Genomic DNA, 26184 nt, shown 5'->3' with positions numbered 1-26184 from the left:
TTGAAGTCACTTTTGTAGATACTCATAATCAACTTGCAGATATCTTCACCAAGCCTCTTCCAAAAGAATCGTTTTATAAAATTCGACGAGAGCTTGGAATTTTAGATGAAGGTGATGTTTAAATGTGTTCTTCATTATCATAAATCAAAGATACACATTTTTAACATTTTATGTGTCAAAATATGCTTTATGAATGTTCATATATTATGTCTTGATGTTTATGTATGATATATATCCTTTCAATTTCATAAAATTTAAGTTTTTGGACTTTTTCTGTCCAGGAACCGGTTCCCATGTAGGGAGGAACCGGTTCCCCATAGTAAAAACCAGAAGCGAAGTTTTTGTGTGTCTCAGGAACCGGTTCCCATGTGGGACGAACCGGTTCCCACGCAGATTTTTCCAGATTTTCTTATCTTGTTTGGCTGTACGTGGTAATATGTGTGGTTAGTGTTATTTTGCTTATTTTCTTTTATTCATTTATTTCACTTCAATATATATTATATCTCTTAACACCACACATTTACACTCATTTATTCACATTCACTCTCATTCAACATTCATCTTCATCTTCTTCAACCCTTCCACCTCCATTGTCAAACCACATTAAAACTCCATTATCTCACCATAACTCTCAAAATTAAATTACCCACTACCTTAAAACTCTATATAATCTTCCACTCTTCCACATATCTCACTCAAATCATCTTCCACTCTACAAATCCAAATATCCTAAATCAAAACCCTAACTTTCAACCATGCCACCAAGAGCTACAAGAAATGCTAAGGGGAAGAACAAAGTTGGTGAGACAAGTGAAGAACCTCAAGAGATCCATCCAACTGTCAAGAGTCGGAGACTCACCTTCAACATTCGTAGTCGGAAACTCCTTCCGGCAAAGTACGGTAATCTCCCTGACTTTCCTAATCACAGCTTCAATTTTTCGGCTAGATTAGCTAATGCAGGGGTAGCTAATTTTGTGCTTGATCACGGTGACTATTACCCGGATTTGGTTAGAGAATTTTATCATAATCTTAAGATAATGACCGATGAGTTTGATGATTTCACTTTGTTGTCTGAAGTTTCAAATAAAGAAATATGTTTAGATGTTGAGGAATTTGGAAAAGTGTTAGGAATTCCATCTAAGGGTTTAGTGCTCCTTCAAGGTAACATTCCGGAGGATTGGCAACCATATAGTAAGATTGATACTTTTGTTGATATGTGCCGACCTACTCAACGAGATACGGTTCGCCAACAACTTGCTACCAAGTTTAACATGTTCGGTTCAAGTTTATCGGTGAGTGATAGGATGCTCCATCTTATCATTGCTTATGTTTTATTTCCAAAGAATTCTAACCATTCCAGGGTCAATGAGTTTGAGTTGATGGTCTTGGTTGCTCTAAGACGTGGCATTGAAGTCAATTGGGCTCTTTCAATTATGCGCCACATGCAACTTATGGCTTCCCTTAAAGGAGGCTTACCATATGCAAGGGCCATTTCTCACATTGTTCGGAATACCGGTGTTCTCCTCCAAAGGGAACCGAAGAAAAATATGGATGAACAAGAGTGTGCTATCACCACCGCTACCGCTCTTAAAAATACAGGAATTGTTACGGATCGTGAAGGTAGATTCTTCTACAAAGTTGATTTTGAGCCAACCGTGCCACAAGTTCCTCAACCTCCCAAAGGTGGCTATACAATGGAGATGATGTTCAACAAGCTTTGCTCCCTTCAAACCTCCATTGATGACAACAAGCGGGAGAACAACTATGAGCATAATCTTATAAGGAGACAAATGCGTGAAATTCAAAGGACTCAAAGGCGGATCTTGGCTCATTATGAGGAAGAGGATGGAAGTGAAGAAGAAGATGAACAAGAGGATGATGATGAAGAGCAAATGAATGAAAGTGATTAAATTATGTGCTCTTTATTACTATGTTCTATTTTATTGTTGGTTTTTATTTATGTTTTCTAGACATTGTTCCATTTATGTTTCGTGATGTTTAGGATTATTTATGTTTGTGTTGTAAACGCCAAAACTACGTTTCGTATCGTTTAATTATGTTATGTTTATATTGTTTCAACATTGTGTTATGTTTATGTTGTTTCAAAATTGTGTTATATTTCATATATATTCTCTCTTTTTCCCCATCCTTTTTGATAATAACAAAGGGGGGGAAGAAATATGCATGTGTTTTGTTGTTGCTTTGTTTTTAAAAGAGAAATGCAGGCCATAACATCAAATGAACTCATAACCATAAATCAAAGAAATCATGGATTTAGGGGGGGTCACTAACATAGGGGGAGCCTTGCATTATTCAACACATGTTCAAAGCACAAAACAACTTATTTTTCAAAACATTTTCAAGACTTGGTTGTCATCATCAAAAAGGGGGAGAATGTAATTGCAAGCTTCTCAAGCATAATTGGTTTTGATGAAGACAATATGGACATCAAGCTTTCATAAAGGATGTGCAAAAAGAATTTCAAGTATTAAGCAAGAATACATCATTTCAAAGTCTTGAAGAAATTGTGAAGATTCAAGAATCGAGCTAAAACGTCAAAGGTATAAGCAATACTCACTTTGACATATAATTGTTCACAAAATATATTTTCATGCATATCATAATCATCTACAAGTTTCATATTTTAAAGAGTTCATTTAAAACCTTTTTCATATGTAAATTTCAAAATAAAGGTTTTAGGAACCGGGTTGTCCCTATGGGGGAACCGGTTCCCAGCATTCTCAGTTTCATCATCTCTGTGTTTTACTAGTAGGAACCGGGTTGTCCCTAGGTGGGAACCGGTTCCTCAGTTCAAATTTCAAATATTTTTGCTGTAACGTTCAGCAGGAACCGGGTTGTCCCAGGTAGGAACCGGTTCCTACTGAACCAGTGTGTTTTTCCATTGCATGATTTCATTCAAACAAATTTGTTTTCTTACCACTTAATCATTGCATTGCTTCATGGAAAAATAACCATTCAAAGAGGTGTTTAACACATTATAAATACTACATCTTTCATAATCATTAATCACCTTCTTCATTAACAATTCATAAACTATATATTCTTCATCTTTCAATATTTCCAAGTGTTCATCAAATACTCTTTTTCAAGTGAAACTTTCTATACACATTTTCATTGAAAATTCATTCAAAGTTTCATGCATACATTGTGAACACTTATATCCATTTTGAGAATTGTTTATTTGAAGAAGAATATCAATCCAAGATTGATATTGCTCTACAAACTTCATACAAAAACTCTTGTAAAAATTCAAAGAATATTGTTTCCTTACTATCCAGGATTGTTGGAAGTAAGTGGTGTGTTTGAAGAGGATTGTTCTTCATCCACATTAGTCTTGATTGATCTTAAAGGTGTTAAGAACCTTTGATCACCCTATAGGTTAGATAGTAGGCATAGGCTTGTACAATCATTCTAACTATAGTGAAATCTCTTTCGTGTTTGAAAGGGGACTGGAGTACTCTCGGATTGTGAGGGGAACCCGTATATATCGTTGTGTTCTTTATCTTTTCGCTTTTACCGCTTTCATTACCATTACCAAGAAAAAGATAAAAACCATCAAAAGCCTTCAAACACTTAACCAAAAAAAATTAGTAAAGATATTCTCATAAAACCGATTATTTTTGAAAAACCTAATTCACCCCCCCCCCCCTCTTAGGCATATCTGATACTTACACCTTGAAGCATCCATAAAAAACTTAGAAATACATATTGGACAGTTACCTAGTAAATTAGCATCTTAGCCAAATCGGGGTTTTAATGGAAACACTTAAGATAGTCTGAAAAATGAGAGTTGTAAATCGGGGTTTTAATGGAAACACTTAAGATAGTCTGAAAAATGAGAGTTGTAAGGCTTTGAGTTGAGAAATAGTGTTGTACCCGAAATGCCAAATCCTAAGGATAAGAAAACCAAGGTAAGTGAAAGTGACAAAAAATCTAGTTGAGGAAAAAGTTGATGAGGAATGGAAAGTGATAGATGATGAAGAAGTTGAAAAAGAGAAAAATCAAAAAGCAGAGGGAGAAAAAGTGAGAGAAAAAAGGAAAACAGTGGGAGAAGATACACACTTGGCGAGCTAATTGATAGAAACTCGTCGTTGACGGGAACTAAAAGACAAATTTTCAATGAATCAAAACCCGAAATCTCATATTATTTTAAGCTACCTTATCCCATTTTGAAGAAAAAGTAAAAAAGTGGAATTGGGGAAATTTAAAAAGTTCATGGAAATGTTTACAAAGCTCCAAGTTAGCATTCCATTTTGTGAATTTTTAGAGCAAGTGTCGATGTATGTTAAATTCATGAAGCATCTACTAAATAGTAAGTGTAAGCCAAAATATGATGAGAATATCACTTTGACAGAAGAGTGTAATACAATCATCTAAAGGAAACTTCCCTTAAAGCTCAAATATCAAAGGAGACTTACCATTCAGTGTATAATTGATAAGCTAAAGATCGAGAATAAACTTTGTAATTTATAGGCACGAATCAACTTGATGCCTCTTTCTATAATGAAGAAGCTTGATTGTGGTAAACTGAAGCCAACTCAGATGACTCTTACTTTAGTAGACCAGTCCATCACTTATCCATACAAAGTCTTAGAAAGTTGGTTAGGGTAGACGATATACTATTTCCGGCATATTTTGTAGTTTTAGACAAGGTAGAAGATGTCGATGTACCTTTACTCCTTGGAAGACCCTTTTTAGCGACGAGTTGAGTTTTGATAGACATTGATATGGGAGAACTTATCCTATGATTCAATAATGAGAAGGTGAGTTTTCAATGTGTTTGAAACTATGAAACATTAAACAGATATCCTCAATTATATAGAGTTGATATAGTTTAAGAAATAGTTGAGGAAATATCTAAAAGTAAGTCATCATTATTACCTATGGGGAGGGTCATTGTAAACCCATTGATGCAATTGAAGAAGGACAAGCTCATGAAGTGGCAGAGTGTTTGCAGCAGTTAGATGCATCTCAAGTAGAGAAGACATCAAGAAAATGTGAAGAATTAGATGGAATTGAGCAAAAGAGTATAGATCCGAATTAAATTGTAAAGTCTAACTCTCGTGAACTAAAAGAGATTCCATCACATTTGAAGTATGTTTTCTTGGGAAATCAACCAGCACAACCAACAACAATTAGTGGTTCCCTATCTGAATTAGAATAAGAAAAGCTCATGAAAATCTTGAGAGAAAATAAAGAAGCCGTTAGATGGAATGTTACTGATTTAAAGGGAATAAATCCAACTTATTGCATGCATAAAATCAAACTTGATGAAGAATTCAAACTGGTGGTTCAACCTCAACAAGTTATTAACCCTACAATCAAAGATGTAGTGAATAAAGAAGTGTTTAAGCTAATGGAAGCAAGTATGAGTTATCCTATCTCTAACAGCTCTTAGGTTAGTCTTATTCATGTGGTCCCAAATAAGGTAGGAATAACAATCATACAAAATGAGAAGAACAAGTTGATCCCAACTCGTAAAGTTACTGAGTGGAAAATATGCATTGATTATAGGAGGCTAAATCAAGAAACAAAAAAATATCATTTTCCTCAACCATTCATGGATCAGATGTTTGAGAGATTAGTAGAACAATCATACTTTTGTTTCTTTGATGGGTATTAAGGTTATAACCAAATTGTTATGGATCCCACAGATAAAGAAAGACTGTTTTCACATGCCCATTCAATGTTTTTGGTTATTGGAGGATGCCTTTTGGTCTACGTAACTCCCCAACCACTTTTCAAATGTGCATGTTTTTTATTTTTGCTGATATGATTGAAAGCTCAATTGAGGTATTTATATATAATTTTTTTTTTGGTTTTTGGTAATACATTTGATGATTGTCTAGATAAACTAAATGTTGATCTAAAGAGATGTATCGAAATAAACCTTGTTTTAAACTGGGAACAATGTCATTCTATGGTAACTAAATGAATTATTTGGGACATAAAATTCAGGTTGATCAAGCAAAGATAGAAGTGACAAAAAAATCATCAACGTCTGTTAATGTAAAAGGAGTGAGACATTTTTTGGGACACCCGAAATTCTATCTAATTTTTATAAAAGCCTTCCCTAAGATTGCAAAACCCTTACACAATCTCCTTGTGAAAGAGAATGATTTTTGGTTTTGTAATACTTGTTTAAATTCTTTTTCTGTGATTAAAGACAAGTTGGTCACCGCTCCCGTAATCTTTTCTCGTAATTACAAACTTCCTTTTGAGCTAATGTGCGACGAAAGAGATTTTGTCGTAAGAGCGGTGATAACTCCTTAGTTGTGCGATATTTAGGCCATTAATACTTGAATTTATCCAGTTTTGATAAGCATAATTAGGACAAATTAAGTAGGGTTTGTTATTTTTATCTTAGTTAGCATGGAGCATACTAGGTGCTCTATTTTATGAGTATTATGTGTTTTTTTACTTGTGTATAAGTATTTTGATGACAAGTTTTGTCATGCCTGAAATGCAACTTCAATGCAACCTCACTTCCCAGTAGGACAACAGAGCCAAAAGATACTATAAGGAGTGAATGGTCTCAACATTAGGGAAACCTTGGCATGAGCTTGAAGATGAGAGTACTAGCTCAGTTGGAAAAAATGGATAGATACGGATATAGGGGGTCACTTGGGCCATTACAGGGTGTTACACTTCTTAATAGAGGGCGAAAGAGGTTACGATAGTTGCCATTTGTAAGGAACTCCAAGGGTCGCCTCATTAATGTTGTGGTTCATCATATCAGATGTATAAATAGGGCTCTCGATCAAGGGATAAGCAAGGCATATTCACTCTTGAGCTCACACATACACAAATCGTGCTGCACGAATCTCTTAACAAACTCAATCACTTTATGGGTTTAACCTATACAATTGCGACCTCGCCAGATTTGTTTCTGGAAGGTAGTCCAAATGTCTTTTACAGGAACATTTGGAGTCCACCTTGGGGCCTAGGTAAAACTTTCCCAAGCCTTATTATCTCATATTCACTCTCGTTCTCGAAATGTTTGGACCTTCTCCCAGTAGTGAGGATCCTCCACCAAACATGTGTTGCACCCCAAAATTTGTCCTCCTATCTTTTTCTAACTGCCTTAAGCTTTACATTCATGTGTGTCCCTCCATTAGGTCATATGCATACACACATGTTACTGGCTCTATGATCACGGGATCAAGGTTCCATTTTTTAAAAGTTACAATAGAAATGACTGTTCTGTCAGTCAATACGGTCCGCAGTAATTAAAGTTTCTTGAAGTTTAGATACGGTCCATAGTTTTCTCAAGTTCTCTCATACTTTGGTGTGATTTGAATCATAGAAGGAATCAAGAGTTTTCACTGTTTTTAGACAGTTCATATCAAAAGTCAGCTTTACGACGGGGAAAAAATTCACAACTTCCGACTAGAAAGGTCATATGGGCTTAGTTCCCGTGAGGCTGAGACTTTTTTTGCATTCTCTACATCTTTCATGTTCGAGACGAAAGTTAACTCTTTGACGAAGATACCCAAAAGTGCAAATTACTTGAGATTCAAACTTACTGTTCAACTATCTTTCGGATGTTCGAAAATTTGTAACTTCTGCCCGTTGAGTCAGTTTGAAGCGATATTTATGACAAAAGAACCTTTTGGAGGTCTACTACATTTCATGTGTTAGGGTCGATATTTGTTTCTTTGAAGAAGATTTCTGTATTTGCAATTTACTTGAGGGTATACAGTGAAAAAACGTGTCGAACCGCTGTCTCCTGGACGATCAAAAATTCATAACTCTTGAACAATTTATCATCTCTGGCTGAAATTTTAACACAAATTCCGTCTCGATGTCCCCTATATTTCATATGTTGGGACCGAAGGCCAATTCTGCGCCAGGAATTCCAGAATATTGCAAAAGCACCAAGAATTAATTACTGAAATGGAGTTTCAGGGACTCTGCGACAAGATTAAAAAATACATAACTCCCTCAAGTTTTATCGAATCAGGCCCATTTTGGCGGCATTCTTTCACGAATTTTATCAGCTATGATTTCTCTTCATACCCCGAGTTCAGATTTTAATAGAAAGATCGAGTTTTATTGCATTCTTTGAGAGGTGCGCACAAAAATTCTGCCCAGTTGAGTTTTCCGCCTCAAATGACCAGATGATTCTCGCCGTTCAAACGCGCATAACTTCTTCAATGTTTATCGGACTGAGTCCGTTCCGGCGGCAACAGTTCACAAATTTCGTCATCTTTGATTTTTTCGTTGGGCTCAAATCCGAATTTTGCACTGAAACACGATTCCTCGTAATCGGGTCTCAAAAATGCGTTTTGGCGCACTTTTTGAAATTCAAATTTGGAAGCACTATATATTCATTTTCCCACACTTTTCTCTCATTCACTGGCTTTTCCCACAAACACTTTTTCAATTCTCTCTCTTTCTCTCCAAGATCAACCTCACCTTTTCCTTTAAATCTCATCAAGAACAACAACAACTTCATCCAAATTCTTCAACATCTTCAAGAACAAAATTCATCAAAACTTTAAAGATTCTCTCTCTCTGGTCACCACCGTGACCGCCGGAAACTACCGTGCCCGAGTTCCTTCGCTGAAGCTCCGATCGGAATTTTCTCTCCGTCAATCTTCTCCTTTTCGTGAGATCTATCTGTTTCAACTCCCTGGTTCGTAATTAGGTAAATAATTCTTCAATTAATTCTTGAATCTTGTTAAATTTGATACTTGATTGTGAATTTGAATTGAATATGTTGATAATTGTGATGTTTAATTCTTGAATATAATCATTGAATCTTAGGTGTTTGATAAAATGCTTAGATGAAATTTTAAAGCATAAATTGATGTTGTTGAGAATTGTTGTTGATAAATCTTGATGTGATACCAATTGTTGAATATTTGTTGATGATGATTGTTGATGCTTGATCCCATTTTTGAGAATCTTGTTCATGATTGTTGATTTGTGTTCATATTCGGTATCGGTGGGTTAATCGTATGAAGGATATTTGTTACTAATTTTTTTTCATGAACCAAATCTTGCTTGTTGAATATTGTGGATACTTGATCCAATTTCCAATAACTTTATTGTTCATATAAATTGCGGATGTTGAATTTGCTTGTGATTCATGAAGCTATTTCTGTTGTTGTGGTTTAATTGGGAATTAATAGTGTTTGCATTTGGTAATGACATAGCTTGAACCGATAAGCTTTTTTAGTGAAATCTGTGTGGTTTTTGTGCATTTTCGGACCAATATTTTCACTTGTTTTAGTTCTGCCCGGTATCGGAAATGGCACTTCTGCTTAGAATTTGGCCAAACCCTATACTTTTTTGAGTCCGTTGGTACGTTTGCAAGCAACCATGTGATTTTCATAAGTTTCCGAGACATTCTTTTTAGCGTTGTGCTACAGCCCCGGAATCGGAAATCATACTCCCGCTTCGAATTAATTCGAGCAGTTTATATTTTTGAATCGGTTGGCACGTTTGTAGACTACCATTCAATTTTTCGTTTGATTCCGTTCTAACTTTTCCGCACAGCTATTTTTATTTTTATGCTAATTTGTCTCATTTTGGTGTGTACTTTGATTTTGACTTTCATTTGATGCATGCTTATGGTTACTTGCTTATTGTGGATCATTGTGCTTGAGTTTGCTTGTTTCTGGTTTGGTTTCATGTGTGTTTCAAGTGATAATTTCATGGATGCTCGGTTTTAAAAGTTATGGTTCCATTGCTTGCTCGGATTGCATTTATGGATATTTATGCCTTGACTAGTGTTGTGAATTGAATGCGCAACTTTCGGTTGCATTTGCTTGTTATTACTAACTTGTTTGCTAGCTTGTGCAATGAATTTCAAGAGGATTTTCGGTGATGGTTATTCGCTTGGTGTTCCACTTTATTTGTGCGACACCACTTCGCTTCCGATGCGATTTTTCCTTGCCTCACTCTTTGAGACTTGTATACATACATTGTTTGTTGCTTTGTCTGGATTGAGACTTTCTTGCAGGTGTATTGTTCAGATGTGTTCGACGCACATTCTGAATCGTGATTTATTTTCACGCTGATGATGCTTGATGCTTATGCCGTCTACCACATATCTTACTTTGTTTGTTTCTTGATGCTAGCTTACGCAAAGTTCTCTGGGTTTCTTTGCTTGTTTGCTTTCTTACTACGAATTGCTACTCGTTATGTAGTTTCTCATCTTTTTTACCTATTTTTGTATTTTTTCCTTTTGATTCCATGAGAAGTAGGATTGGGAGTCCTTGCCACTTGCCAGGCTTACTGGAATTCCTCAAAGGAAGCTCTGTTTTTGTATATTTACTTTTGTGCTTTCAAGAGTCAATGATGCTGTAAGACCTCCTCGAAGGCAACATCGTTAAGTTCTCTTTGGTAGGCAAGTAGGAAGGGTTCGTAATCGATCCCCATTCGTTTCACGTTGTGGCTTTTGAAAGCGTCCCCCAATCTTGTTATCGAGTCCGTCAAGTGAAAAAGGATCTTGCAGTCGGATCCCCATACATTGTCTAGCTCGCAACGAACGACACTGATGCTTTGTATACGCATGCACAGGCGACTGATCCCCTTTCCTACCATGATAACTTGTTTGCCTCGGATGCTATTTCCCTTGGATAAAGCTCCCCTTTTTTACTTTCTTTTTCTTGTTTGCCTCGGTTGATATTCCTTTGGCTAAAACACCCCTCTATCACCAGGTCACTACCTTGGTTCCCCGAACATGGTTTATTGTTTGCTTGACGAGCGATGCTCGATTGGATGCTTACTTGATTGTGATTCATGTTCATATATTATGTTTGCAATTCTTGTTCGCCTGTTATGATTGTAATTCCTATTCATATGTTATGTTTGCGATTCATGTTGGCCTGTTATATTTGTGATTCCTGTTCGCCTTTTATTTGTGTTTCCTGTTCACACACTGCACATGTATTCATGTTACATGTTTTCCATGCGTGTATGCCTTTTACATGTATGTTATATGATTGTGATTCCTGTTCACATATCTGACATTTATTCCTGTTACATGTTTTCCATGCGTGTATGCCTGTTACGTGTATGTTATCTAATTGTGATTCCAATTCACATGATTCTATTTGTGATTCTTGAGGACATTGATCTGAGGTGGATGCTCAAATTGGCGCAGCTGATACGTGAAGTGGCGCAATTGTTATGTTGTGTTACTTGTTAGGTGTCAAGGATTAACGTTAGAAGCCTGTATGACTGATACAAACCATTGGACATTCCAGGATGGTAGTGATAAGCGAAAGGGTTAGATATTATCTGTGTTGCTTTTATGTCAATAGATGTATTAATTCGCATGTTCAGCTGGTGGATTGTTGATATCACGCTGTTGTGTTATTGTAAGGATGTATGGTATGATATCTGACTTTAAATAAGTTTGTGTGAATTGTTGCAATTGCATAATACATGTTGATGTTGAATCGATGCTACGTGATGTTATAATGATTTGTTACCACTGTCGTGATGTTATTGCTATTTGGTTGTTGATTACCGAAAATAATGATTAGAACTATAAATAATGAAGAATTTTGGTTGTGTTGTTACGTTGATGTCAGTACGAAGATGATGTGACGTTATGAATGTTGTTGTTGTTGTTTTGTTAATGATTGACACACATAGATATGGGAGTACCATTTTGTATGTGCTTTTGTTTGTTGATGAGGTTGTTGTGATGATTTATTAATGATGTTGCATGTCCAAGTATGAACGTGCTATGTTGATGATTATTAAGTTGTGGAGAACACACCTAACTAGCAGAAGATGAATCTATGAGTGTTGTTATTGTTACTTTGAAATGTCGTTACGTTGAAATATTACTAAGTGGTTACTATATTTGTTAACCGTTATGTCGCTAAGAGGTTGAACGATTAACATGTGCTTTTGGTCAAATCAGGTTGTGTTCTCATTATGTTGGTTAGTGATATTTTGTTATGATGCCAAGCATGACGAGGGAGTTGGGAAGAAGGATGCGAGAGTCGTATCTGGAGTGGTTAGTATCGCGTGAATTTTCGATGACGAAAATCTTTTAAGTGGGGGAGAGTTGTAACGCCCGATTTTTATCATATTTATTTTTATATTTAAAAATAAGGGATGTGGTATGTTATGTGTGTTGTGATGTGAGACGTAGGGTAGAAGACCCTAGAATGAGGTAGTTCTGACGCGAGATTAATGATAGAGGTAGAAATATAGTTATATTTGTATTTTTGGGATTATTAGTATTATTGTTATTTTAATAGTATTAATAATAGATTTAGCAATTAAATAATTAATAAAAATAAGGAAGGGTAAGATGTGATTATCATATTAGAGGTCTAAGGGTTAACATTGGGAAAATAAGGAAGAGGGAATGACAATTGTTGAATCTATCGTGAAATCAGAGAAAGGAGAGAAGAGGAGGCCAGGGCTCTGGAGAGGAAGAATTCCCATAGCTAAGGTTGAAGCTTATTCAAGAAGACTAAGATAAGGGTGGGGTTCCAACCTTCTAATGGGTGGTATAATTGTGGGTATGTGAGAATAATCATAAGTTAGGTTTTTGGTGGGAATTGTTCTTAATAGATTAATCAATTGTGATTGAATTTGTGTATTGATGTGATGAATTTGTTGTGTGTAATGGACTGATCGTAGAACACTGTTAGTGAACCTGTAAAATGAGTATTTAACTATTATGTAGAGTAGCTAAGAGTTAAAATGAATTGGGTAAGGGAGAAGCTGTCAAAACTGATGTTTTTGGTTCTGGTTACGCTGTAACCGGGTAGCAGCCCTGCTGTAACCCGTTATAGCGTTGTAAAATAGGCAAATTTGGGCATTTTTAGGTGTTGTAACCGGGTAACAGCCCTGCTGTAACCGATTATAGCTGAACGTAACAAATAGAGAATGCATTGAAGGTGATGTGTAACCGGGTAACAGCCTTGTTGTAACCCGTTACACCTGACAATTTTCAGGAAACTTAATTTTTCTAAGAATCATAACTTTTGATCCGTAAGCCCGATTTAGGTGTCGTTTCGACCGTAGTGAAGCTAAAAATATTTCCTAACTAATGGAACTGAGTTAAGGACCTTTTGAGGAAGATTCTAAAAATGTGTAGTTCAATATTCGTTATACATTGATATTTAAGAATACCGAAATGAGTATTTGATGTTGATTTTGTTGACTGATGTGTGTAAACGGGGAATGATTTTTGTTGCATTATGATATTGATTTGTAATCCATAATGATTGTTGTTGTTGGCCGGACTGGCACTTTGTAGAGAGCTTATGCTCTGAGAATGACATATTCTGTTGTTGCATTGTTAGAGTTACATGCATTCATTCAGTGAAGGCTTATGCCTTGTGTTGGCCTGATTGGCACTTTGTTGAGGGCTTATGCCCTGTTTGTTGAAGGCTTATGCCTTGTATTGCCCAGCATTAGCATTTTTGTAGAGGGCTTATGTCCTGATTGGCACCACATGCATTAGAGTCGAGTCAGTGTCATAACACGAAGGTGTTGTTGCATAATGACTGAATACACTTGTGTATGTGTTGTGTATGAATATTAATGAGTATGATATAACTTGTTGACGTATGATTCTTGACTTATATTTATGAGATATCTGTTGCATAGTTACAATTATATTATATAACTTATTAGATTGTTGTGATATCTCACCCCTTCTGTTTGAATGTTAACTCTATGTGGGTAACATGCAGGTGATCAATGCTAGGCGAGGTTAGACGTCGTGTCGAGTCGGTGTTAAGCTCTCATACGTAACACCGGGGAGGGATAAACGTCTGATTGTTTCTGATTTTTAAATTGTTGTTTATGTTGAGTATTTTGAGAGCAATATGACTCTCTTTTATTTGAATAATTGTTGGAGTTTTGATGATTAAAGATGTTGATGACTTGTTATGTTTTACTTTCCGCTGTAATAATAAGAAGTTGAATGTTTTCGAAGGATTATAACGATAATGTTGACGAAGTAGCATCCTATTCTTGATGTGTTGTATTGAATTTTTGAATTAATTTGAATTATTTCATTAATTAAAATAGCGATGGGGAATAGGGTGTTACATTACGTATATGTCTACCTATTTGTGATTCCTGTTCACACACTCCACATGTATTCCTGTTACATGTTTGTCATGCATGTATTCCTTTTATATGTATGTCTTGCTTATCTGTGATGCCTGCCGTGATTATTCATGATACCTGTTCACATGTCCACATGCTTATTCGTGATACCTGTTCACATGTTCACATGCCTATCTGTGATGCCTGTTCACATGTCTTACCTGATGTTTGCTAGGATCTTTGTGAAGTTGCTTGTTCGTTCACATGCCTATCTGTGATGCCTGCTCACATGTCTTACCTGATGTTTGCTAGGATTTTACTCATAACCTGAAAGATCTTCTTAATCGCCTTCAGCCATGCTTGTGTTTATTTAGGTTCATGCTCTCCCTCAAAGATAGGTGGATTGTTCCTTCAGAAATTCCCCAAATCAAGGAACTCATCATCCTCTACGTTACCAGCATTCACATTCAAAATTTGCCCAATAGAACCAGCCAACATCGTCAATGCCTCGACAATAACATCATCATTCCTTCCTGCAACCATCGTCTAAACAACCAACAAGCTACATCAAACAAAAAATACCGATTATGTCACAAACAAAAATCAAATACAAAAGGAAAATAAACATGTTAATAACCTGGCCAAAACTAGTCGACCATGCTCTGATACCACTAATGTAACACCCTCCAAACCCCACGACAAATATATATTACTTAATCAGAGTAAAATAGCATGCACATCAAAAGAGGGCGTCACATGTATTTCAAACCAACATAAATACTAAACAAAAATGGACTTGGTCATGTTCATAACACGAATTCAAATTCACGTTTCATATACACATCACAGCGGAATAATTAATCAGTTCAAATGATACCAATTATATAATCTCATAATAGATAGTCATGCATAAAAGCATTAGGCACCAAGGCCAAATGTCACATAATCTCAAATACACCAAAATATAAAGAGAGTATATCAAACATCTCCAAAAACAACATGAATCAAACCTTTCCCCGTGTTACATAACCAGAGCATGACCCATTACCTAGAAACACGATAAACAAAGGAATAGCTCCACGGCTAAATTCTTGCAAGCAAGCACCTCTACTCTTCGGTACCTGAGCGATGTTGTACAAAACATCATTTCAACAGAAGGGTGAGAATTCATATCATTATAGAAATATATAGTAATTAGCAATTCATAACAACATATATTCATATAATTCATCACTTTTCATACATACAAGTATTCAATACTTTTTCACATAGTTCGCATGTTTACATATACAACATAGCTCAATGATTAAATATAACAAAATAATCAATCACAATTATCACTAAAGTACCATTCACACAAATGTCACATAAGCACACCAAAATAACATTTCACTTCGACACATGACTCCAATGCGACTCAATGCAATATGCATGTGGTACCAGTTGTTATCCTTAGCGATATCACCATGTCCATCCCTCGGACAGATAACCACCAAAATAAGCCTATCCTTTAAGCTTCAAACCCATCTCTAAGGTTTGGAAAAAGTCACTAGTTTCCACGAAACTAACGAACATCGCCTCTTTCCCACCGAATGAATGCATGTGCAAATACCAACAATTATATGCAATTTAGACCATCTCCAAATCTTAATTATACAAGCATATATCAAATCATTCATCACATATGAATCACCTCACATTTGCATAAACATACATATATCATGTTATCAATCACACATGAAAACACTTTCATAGCACTCAACAATTCAACACATCATAATTAACATGTAGCAAGAAATGCTCAACAATGATAATTCCAATCAATTGCAATTCACAACATACATATACCTAAAATTCAAGTATTATGTTCATACGAATTGCCTCAAAAGTCATCCAAACATATTCAGAAATTCAAAAAAATTTATGACAATTCATGATAAATCAATAGCATACATGATATAGTTCAGTACATAAAAATATAAAACTTTTCATGCTAGACCGTGCTAAGCGCCCCCATCGGGCTAAGTGCGCTAATGAAAAACCAAAAAAATTCTACTTCGGACAGATTCTATTTCACACGATTTTCACCATAAAACCCATCCAAATAGCCAAATTTCATGAAATAAAAGCATTCTAACATGTATTCATCATATAGCATCAATTAATAACATCAAAACATGATTAAATCATCAATTTCATTTATTCAAATCAAAACCTTACATGTCAAAAACTAGAAATTGAAAATCCTCAAATCCTACACATGTTACTACCCATCACATACATTATATAACCCATAATCATATGAAAAACTCATCCTTACCTTAGATAAAATCTTCCTCTAGGGTTGCCTCTTCTCCTTTTCTCTTCTTTCTCCTCTTTTCCTCTTTTTCCTTCACTTCTCTCTAACTTTCTATTTTCTTGTTTTAGTTAAACCCTTACCAACTTAATTCTTTTAATGGGCTTACTAACTCTTACCCCCACATTTTCTCTTTCTAACACACTACTAGGCCCAATTGCTCATTTTATCCTTTTCACACCCAATAACCCGACACATATATAACACATATGTTCACAAAATACACAATTAAATTAATCACCATGTCACATAATAATTAATAAAAACCAATAACTAATAAAATTACTAATAAATAAAATCAGGGTGTTACAGTGCTCAACGCTATTGTGTCGCAACTTCGTTAAGCCGCAACACCGTGCCCAATATAAAAGTTATTGTTTTTTTCCTGTTGATGCTTCAAGTCGTGCTCAGCCCAGAGTATAAATGCAGATTTTGATTATTTGACTTTTAAATTCTTGTTTTACAACTGTTGGGGTTGAGATGATGAAAAATAATAATTTAAAATTATTTAATCGAGTAAATGTTGATTCATACGAGTCTTGATGTGGTATTGAGAGCGGTTTATGAGTTGTAGTAATATTATGATACATTGAATGTGTGAATTGTAATTGTCGTGTGATGTCATGTATGAGAATATGGGTTGATTGAGCAGAGTTATTTTATGATTGAATTGTTGTGAATTATGTTGTGTTGTGCATATATGAATTGTTGCTATGAGGTAATTCGGAGAGTGGATTACAAGAGTTTTCCATGCATTATGTTAGGATCGGAGAGGGGTCTTAGCGCATTGATAATAATATGTAGTATTCATATATCATTTGAGTGTGTCTGGAGGCATGTTTGCTAGTTCAGCGAGGGGACTAGTGACTTGTCTTAAATAGAGAGAGGGGGCTCATGGGTTCAGAAAAGGGACCTGCTTCTTAAGAGAACCAAATATTGAGTTAATACCACATGCATATGTATCGAGTTGCATAGTTGAGTTTTATTACTTAAATGAGTTGTATGCATAATATCAGTTTGTGTGTGATTATTGAGATTGGGTGTGAGAATGTATTATGCAATATTGTATGCGATGGTCTGTAGATTATGTATGTGTTGATACTCTACCTTGAAGTATGTATCACTTACTTTATTAATGTGATTTCCCATCCCTTTGTTGTTGTTGTGGTAAGCTCTCCCCTTTGGAGTACAGATAAGCAGGCAACTAAGTAGCTGCTTAGAGCAGAAGGATGACGAAGAGTTGTTCTTTTTTGTTTTGCATTATAAGAATTACGTTGCTCTGATCTGTAACACTGGACAGGGCGAACGATGCTATTTTATTTTGTTTATGTTGATTAGAGAGTGAAATATTATGCTCTCGTGTTTGATGCTTACTATGCTGCTATGAGGAGATTTTTACCGTATTTGTTGAGTTTTAATAAAGAATTTTATATAAGACTTATATGAGTTTGAAAAGCATGTTTATCTTTATGATTCCGTTGCGATGATACCCTAAGTGAAAGTGAGAATGCGATGACATGTGTTGAATGTCTTGTTTATTAAATCATGTGTTACAGAGAAATTGAGTTTGATGTCGAGTGACTTCCTAAATGTGTATATGTATTATTGGCATGCTTTATTTTGTAATAAGGAAAAATATCCATTTTGGTCCCTTAATTATACCCTTAGATTCATATTTGGGCCCTTAATTTTTTTCGTGTCACCTTGGTCCCTTAACTTCTAAAAAGTTTCATTTTAGTCCTTTTTGTCAAACTAGAGACGGATTTAGCGATTGATTTCAAAGTTGTCATGTCACTAATTAGACAAAAAGGACTAAAATGAAATATTTTGAAAGTTAAGGAACCAAGGTGACACGAAGAAAATTAAGGGATCAATTTCAACCCAAAGGTATAGTTAAGGGACAAAATGAATATTTTGCCTTATAATAATAAGCGCGAGGTTTTTAGGGTGTTACAAAATAACCTTTTATATTGTCAACATTTAAATAAATTTCCTTGAACTTGAACGGTTTGATAGAGACAACAGAAGTAACAATATTTTCCTTGTCAGTTATCATAGTTGAAAACGTTTTAAAATTATTATGGCAGTTGAAAATGTCTTAAATTGTTTTTTCTATTTAAAAATGAATTTTGAAAAATATTTCACTCAAGAAATTACTAGGTTGAAAATTGTGCAAAACAGACGAACAACCACGATGTCCCAAGGATGAAACAATCAAATTCAAATTGTTACAACTTTTACTGATCTGTAGATAACCGATCAAGAATTACACCCTTTATAATACGAAGATCATTCAAATTTGGTATGTATCCAAAATCGTATATGGTACATTGAGGGCACTAAAAAATAAGACAAAGAAAGCAAACATATTTAAATATTGCATATTAGAGTGAGATGAGAGAGATTTCAGTTTGATAAAAATCTGAGTGAAAATAATGAGGTGTGGAGACTTTTTATTTATACTTGAATTCTGAAATCGAAAAAGGAGAGAATATTGGGAACATTTTACCAGTTTTTAAAACAACTTTTCTTCTTTTTCCTTCCTCTCTCAAAGAGGGGGTGATTTAGGATCAATTTTGATCCAAAATCACCCCTCCAAATCGTTTTTGTTTATCTATTACTTAAATAAGTGATTTTCACACCTTTTCTTTTTGTCTTTTTTGTGATTTCGTGGGTCATCGTTTGTTTTGATTTCCCATATTTCTGTGGTGTATTTTGATTTCTCGTCTTTGTGCGGGTATTTTGTTTTTCCGTTTTTGTGCGGTGTTCATTTGTTTCAGGTTGAAAGATTAGTTTCGATCTAGTGCAGATTCAATCAATGACTTTGGTGCCGTCAACGCTACAGATCCGGAAGCATGAATATTTCGGACATCTCAATACAGTCAATACATTAATATTTGTAGGCATATGCAATTTGCCGTTTTATGCTATTAACATGGATGTTGTGGATTTGTTCGCAGATTCATCCTTTTTGTTTTTGGCGATTTTGAATTTGTATTGCAACGATGTACTCTATCGATTTGAATGAATGAATATCATTTATTTTCTGTAAAAAAAAAAATGAATCAGTTTCATAAAAATCAAATTCGTGAGAGAAAACCGCATGATTATGGATTAACTCAGCCGAATCAGATGAAGGCTTAGTCAGAAGCACATAAAACAATTGCGTAGTTAATAAAATGGACAAGAACAACGTATTTACTGAAAACGTTATGTTAAATTATTTTTTTCCTGAGATAAAAAATTAATGTATCACCCAAGCTCAAATCCCACCAGGTCGGACAGATGACGACAACACATTTGATGTTCATGAGAGGTGTGTTATCTCCCATTTTTAAATTTACACTTCACAAAATCGTTCAAACTAGCGCTTATCTCTTGCAAGTTCTACCAAATTCTAATCAACTTCTAACATTAAAATGTATTGTCGTGGAAAAATTCTTCGCAAAGTCAAAGGAATGGATCTTGTTTGTATCATAAATGATGTGATTCTCTATTAGAGTGAATAAGGAGCGAGTAATTCTAATTGTTTTGAATGGACCTTTAGGTGTTTTTATATGATTAATCTGTCATATTAATTATACAAATATTTTATGTTAAGATATCCAAAACTATAAATTACATTATACGAAATTTGACAAAAATAAATAAGTAAATCAAACTGTAAAATTAATACTAATTCATAATGATACAACGTAGAGCTCAAAATACATCTTTTATTAGAATTTAGATCTTTATTACAATGAAGACTTTATTACAAACCACACTTGATTATAGTAAAATTATTGAAGAAAATCAAAATACATATTAAGCTTAATACAAGGGAGGAGGAGGTGAACTATATGGATATGAATTATATGGTGTGGGAGGAGACTTATAAATGTAAGGAGTTGGTGAAGGATAAGATGGAGGTGGTGATGAATAAATGTAAGGTTTTGGAGGAGAGCTATAAACATAGGGAGGTGGAGGAGGGGATTTGTAGACATATGGTGAAGGTGGAGACTCATAAATATACGGTGGTGGTGGTGAAGGAGATGGTGGGGGTGGAGACTTGTAGACGTATGGAGGGGGTGGTGAAGGAGATGGAGGTGGTGGTGACTTGTAGACATATGGAGGAGGTGGTGAAGGTGATGGTGGAGGTGGTGACTTATAAACATAAGGTGGAGGAGGTGATGGGGATGGTGGGGGTGGAGATTTATAGTAGTATGGAGGAGGTGGTGAAGGTGAAGGTGGTGGAGGTGACTTATAAACGTATGGAGGTGGTGGTGGAGACTTGTAGACATATGGTGGAGGTGGAGACTCGTAAACATATGGTGGTGGCGGTGATGGAGAAGGTGGAGGTGGTGACTTGTAGACATATGGAGGTGGAGGTGAAGGGGATGGAGGTGGAGGTGATTTATAGACATATGGTGGTGGAGGAGAAGGTGAAGGAGGAGGTGGAGACTTGTAAACATATGGAGGTGATGGGTATACATAAGGTGGAGGAGGTGGTGACTTGTACACATATGGTGGTGGTGGTGGACTATTATAAACATATGGTGGTGGAGGTGGAGATTTGTAGATATATGGAGGAGGAGGTGGTGACTTGTAAACATATGGTGGAGGTGGAGGTGAACTGTAAACATAAGGAGGTGGTGGTGATGGTGATGGTAGAGGTGGAGATTTATAATAATATGGAGGGAATTTTTCTACGTAAGGAGATGGTGGTGATTTAAATGGAGGAAATTTATTATCATATGGAGGAGGAGATTGATAATTATATGGAGGTGATTTGTAAGCATATGGGGGTGGAGATTGATAGTTATTATATGGAGGTGATTTGTAAGTGTAGGATGGTTGGGGATAGTTGTTGTATGGATATTGACCTCCATAGTAAGGCTTATCATCATCAGCAATAGCAAAAGTAGTAAAAGCAATTATGCAAAATGCTATTGCAAATATGAGTCGAGGCCATTGCCTCGCCTCAATTGAGTTTTCCATGTTCTCTCTTAGTAAGCAGCCTTGTATATCTTTTATTTGCTATTTAGAAGATTTGTTGTTTATGATTGCTTAAAGTATATGAATTGTACCTCTTTATATAGTATTATGGCTTTCAATATCGTAGACTTTTTAAAGTTTCTTGACAAAGTGGCTCAACATTTTTATTAGATATTTTACTAGATGATGCAACCCAACTTTTTGTTGCCATTTTATATTTCAAATTGAAGTTTACAAAGTCATGGTTCTCCCCGAACCTGTTGATTTGATCAAACATTTATTCAACAATTTGATAAAATATTTATAGGAAAGGAAAATGTAAACAATATTGCCTTTGTAAGGGAAAGCGACTGAGTACAAAATAAGGTTTACATGAAAAAAGTGGTATTTTTATTGGACATTGTGTTCATGGATTAAAAATTTATTCTTAAAAATAAAATTTGGAAAACTATGAATGAGAATCGTAATAATGGGTATGTTTTTAAAACATTTAAGCGGCATTTTTAAAATTATTTATAAAAAATAATAGATAATTATTTTAATTTTTTTTACGTTACTCATCTATTTTCGTAAAAATAAAAATATGGAAATAAGAAAACTATTTTTCCTTGTAATATTTTATACTGAAAATTAAATTTTCTAACTTTAAATAAAACATAGAAATTTGTATTTAGTTAAAAATTTAAATGATAGTATTTCATGAATAGATAAATGTAAGCTAAAAAAATATACGTATTATTTTTAAACATTTTCTTATTAGATATATTTGCTTACTAAGAGCATACGCGTATGTGTATATATATATATATATATATATATATATATATATATATATATATATATATATATATATATATATATATATATATGTAACAGTCCAGAAAGTATCCAAGTTGAGGATTGTCTACCATGTATAGGTCGAGTACCTTAGTCAAGGACTGTCTACCATGTAGCTCGAGTACCCTAGCCAGCAACTAAGGTATCGTCGAGCACCAGCCTAGGCCGCGTACCAAGGGCAATTGAAAGGTCATGGAACAATCGGGAAATAACGTCTAGCTGTTATATACAAAGCCGACTGTAACTGATGATTCAATGCATCATTCATGATTCTACATTAAAGACGTAGTAAATGTCTGTAACGATAAAAGCCTAAAAGACACCTCTTTAATGAGGTTCTAGGGACTAAATCAAGCCTATAAAAGGGGCTCCCACCAAAGGGATAAGCAAGACACTCATTCTTGGAGAAAAGTGTATACTACAATGCTTCCAAATCCTCTAAGTCAATCACAACATCATCGTGCTCCATAACTTCCCTTATCCCTAAAAGCAAGCTCCACTTGAATTAAGTTTTACACCAAAACATTGGCGCCCACCGTGGGGCGCGGTGAAATTATCCCAGGCCACACTCAACAAACCAGGAACAATGTTTGAGGATACTCCCCAAGACATGGCACAGATGCTGACTATGATTGATGAGTTGCACCAGCAAAATGACATGCTTCAGAACAATGTTCACCATCTACAACTCCAGTCTCAGGCGGATCCTCCTCCAGAGGACGAGCCCTTGGAAGCCTAACCTCTGTCTCAGGAGATTTAGACTTCAACTGGTTAATTGATATCTTTTAACAAAATGGAATTGGAGGTTCTTTACAAGTGCTTCAGGTCTTTAGTGTGATATTCTTGTTGTTAGGAATGGTACTTTAGTTGTTTCCTCTCTCTGGGGGAACGGGGAGGATATCAGATTTTCAACCTGTTTCTTCTTGGTGGAAACGTGTATCTCTTCTTGGATCCAACGAGGATGTCCCTCCTTATTGGTTTGATAGTGGTATCCTCGTGGGATCAGGCCTTTAAACTTTTTTTTGAAAGGATCCATGATTAGAACACACTCCCTTAAAGATAAGTTATATGGTATGTTTTCTAAGTCTACTCAATTCGATGGGTTAGTGGGAGAGATTGACCTAGTGAAAAACAAATATTTTGTTTGGAATCTCTAGTGGAAGAAGTCATTCTTTCATCGTGAGATACTTGTTATATATAATGTGTAATGCTAGAATGACACCACAAATTACAACAACACCATATGTATATACGATTACATGTACATTTACTTTTTAAAATAATTTTCTTTCAGCTTTGGATTTGCTATCAATGTTAAATGCTTTGGAAATCCTACGGTGTAGATACAGTGTAAGCATATTAAGTGTCAAGGTAGCAGATCTCATATATAATCTTCCCTCTCTACTTCAAGGTGTTGCTTTATCTTAGAATAAAGATAAGTGGAACTGAAATCATACAAAAGAGGTAGATTTCTATTTTAATTTTTCCTCTTAAGGGATAGTCTATGCATAGTTTTGCTATGATCTATCACATTTGTGTGGTCTATTTGGACAGTCTATGATGAAATCATTTTTAACGGTGTTTTAAAACTGTGAATGAAGGAGAAATTAATTTTTAGGCCTGAAAATGATTTCTAAGTAGGTTAGGAATAAACTCATGTACTTTCTTTCATTGCTTTAAAAACTCTATCATCTGCTTAAACCAATAGTCAGTGCATATATATATATATATATATATATATATATATATATATATATATATATATATATATATATATATATATATATATATATATATATATATATATATATATATATATATATATATATATATTCGCATGAAAAAACTTACAAATATACCGCCACCAAATTAAATACTAATAGGTTGTGGAAAAGAAAGTCAGGTTAAAAATAATAACCAAAAATTTAATTGATTGGGTATATTAATGTTGTCACTTTCTATCTTAGTCGATCTATATTCATACATAACGTGTTACTTTTATAAGAGTTATTTTTCTGACTCAGTAAGATATTATTTTTATATTTCTTGTATTCACTGTCATTTTGTTGTACATATTCATCCCCCTTCTTTAAACAACCATGAATCTTTGAATCAGTTCCACCATGAGTTCAACCGTGGAATTAAACGCTTGAAATATTAATTATATCGTATTTTCTTATTATTTATTTGATTTAACAAAGACTAAAAAATAGGTTATTTATTATCATGCTACTTGCATGTGTAAAATAGGAGAGCCAGCTAGTTTATTATTTTATATTTATTTTTGTTGTGAAAATTTTAATAAGTTTCCAAAGAATCAAGTTGGTTAAGATTCAATATGAATGGTTCCATGTTGCCCTCATGAGAAGCTTCCATCTTCTATCTCGTAGTTATCCACCAATACTTAGTATCTCCAAGCAAAGATAGTAGCATAGTTCATCTTTCATCCTAACAGAGAGTTGATTTCCATAAATATCTTTTCCATCTCTTGCAACTATAAGCCAGCCTTCTCCAGCCTAGGATCTTCTCCTTTGAACTTGGGTGGGTTTTGATTGTGGAAGTCAGTTACCCTAAATAAAGCTGGACTGGGGCGGTTTAAAAAGGATTATTGTGTCTCTTTTAACCGCCTAATTGACTTTGTTACAAATGACAATTTTGTTTTGCAAATAATAGCAATTTAAACCGTCTAGGTTAGCTTTTTGCTATCCTGAGGCTCGGAAAGAAGAGGAGGGTTGTGTTATTCAGTCAACAGTTAACGTACAGTTTTGTCGAAACTCTATGACATGGATCAACTAAAGCATGGTTCTGGATAGAACATTATGGCGAAAGTTGATTCATGTAATCGAACTCACTTATTGGGACAAGACTTAATTGTTGGTTGTTGTAGCAATTTAAACCACCACATAGCCCATAATGTCTCCGACATAATCATGCAAAACTTTTAGCATTATGTTATACCCCAAAATTTGCCCGCATCTTTTTTCAAGAAAACTTCAATCTAAAAATTAAGAGTTTCATATAATCTTGGATTTTCATATCCTGATTTATGAATACTTGGTTTTTAGAATTTTTCTTATACGGTATTTTGGCTCGCTGTTGAATTTATTCTTACGCAAACGCCAATTACTGTTTATTACTTCACACACGCTATTTATTTGATATTTATTTACAGATAAATAGTACTGACGCAATTGGTACAGAGTTAAATCTTTTGGCGCATAGTCCGGGGATTCAGACTGTACTGGTAACAAGTAAATTATTTGTTTCCCACTAATTTTTGTACTATATTCCATTATTTTCAAAATCTTTTCCTTTCTTTTCAAATCTCTTCTTTCAAAATCAAATCCTAACTTTATTCTATACATCTCTCTTTTTTCCAACACTATCATACACTTTCTTTCAAATCTCACTTCCACTTAAATTTTCCTTTTGTACGGAATCACTTCATTCCCCAACGTCTCTATCCTTCTTTTCATTCTATAAATACCTCTCATTTTTTCCATAAAATCTCACATCAAATTCTAACTCATCTCTCAAATTTCTACTTCATATTCATTCTCTCTTCTTCCCCCGACAAAAATGACAAAGCGGATAGAGACGTGTTTTCTTATGATCATCACCGTCGTGGTGGTAATCATGTCTTTCTTCTGTCTGCATAGCCCTGAAAAATGTGGACCTGGGATGTTGACACTCCCAATCATCTACATGTTACTGTTTGTAGCATGGGTTATTAATCGTCATTCTTAAAAGTTTGCCGTATCTCTTATTTCTTAATGTACCGTTTACTCGTTGTACTGTTCGTTGTAGTATGTAATATTTATACTGTCAGTATTAAATGTCGTACTATTTGTCATATTGTTGCTTAATTATCCAGATAATATTTTGTGTGTTTTCTGCCAGTTAAATATTTATTTTTCTGTGCATTAAATGATTTTCAGGGTCATTATCGGTAA

At 34.8% G+C, this 26184-nt stretch overlaps 1 protein-coding gene across 1 annotated transcript; it reads right to left on the bottom strand.

The window, feature by feature from the left end:
• Positions 1-20115: 20115 nt before the first annotated feature.
• LOC131641924 (extensin-2-like) lies at positions 20116-21453 on the bottom strand. The gene has a single exon (XM_058912225.1). It carries the CDS (start codon positions 21395-21397, stop codon positions 20231-20233), a length of 1167 nt encoding a protein of 388 aa, XP_058768208.1. The 5' UTR covers positions 21398-21453; the 3' UTR covers positions 20116-20230.
• Between the last annotated feature and the right edge of the window lie 4731 nt (positions 21454-26184).

This window comes from Vicia villosa, unplaced genomic scaffold (genome assembly GCF_029867415.1).
Source record: "Vicia villosa cultivar HV-30 ecotype Madison, WI unplaced genomic scaffold, Vvil1.0 ctg.004275F_1_1, whole genome shotgun sequence".
Lineage (NCBI taxonomy): Eukaryota > Viridiplantae > Streptophyta > Magnoliopsida > Fabales > Fabaceae > Vicia > Vicia villosa.
Note: the sequence above shows the minus strand (reverse complement) of the source record. Positions and strands in the feature narration are given on the sequence as shown.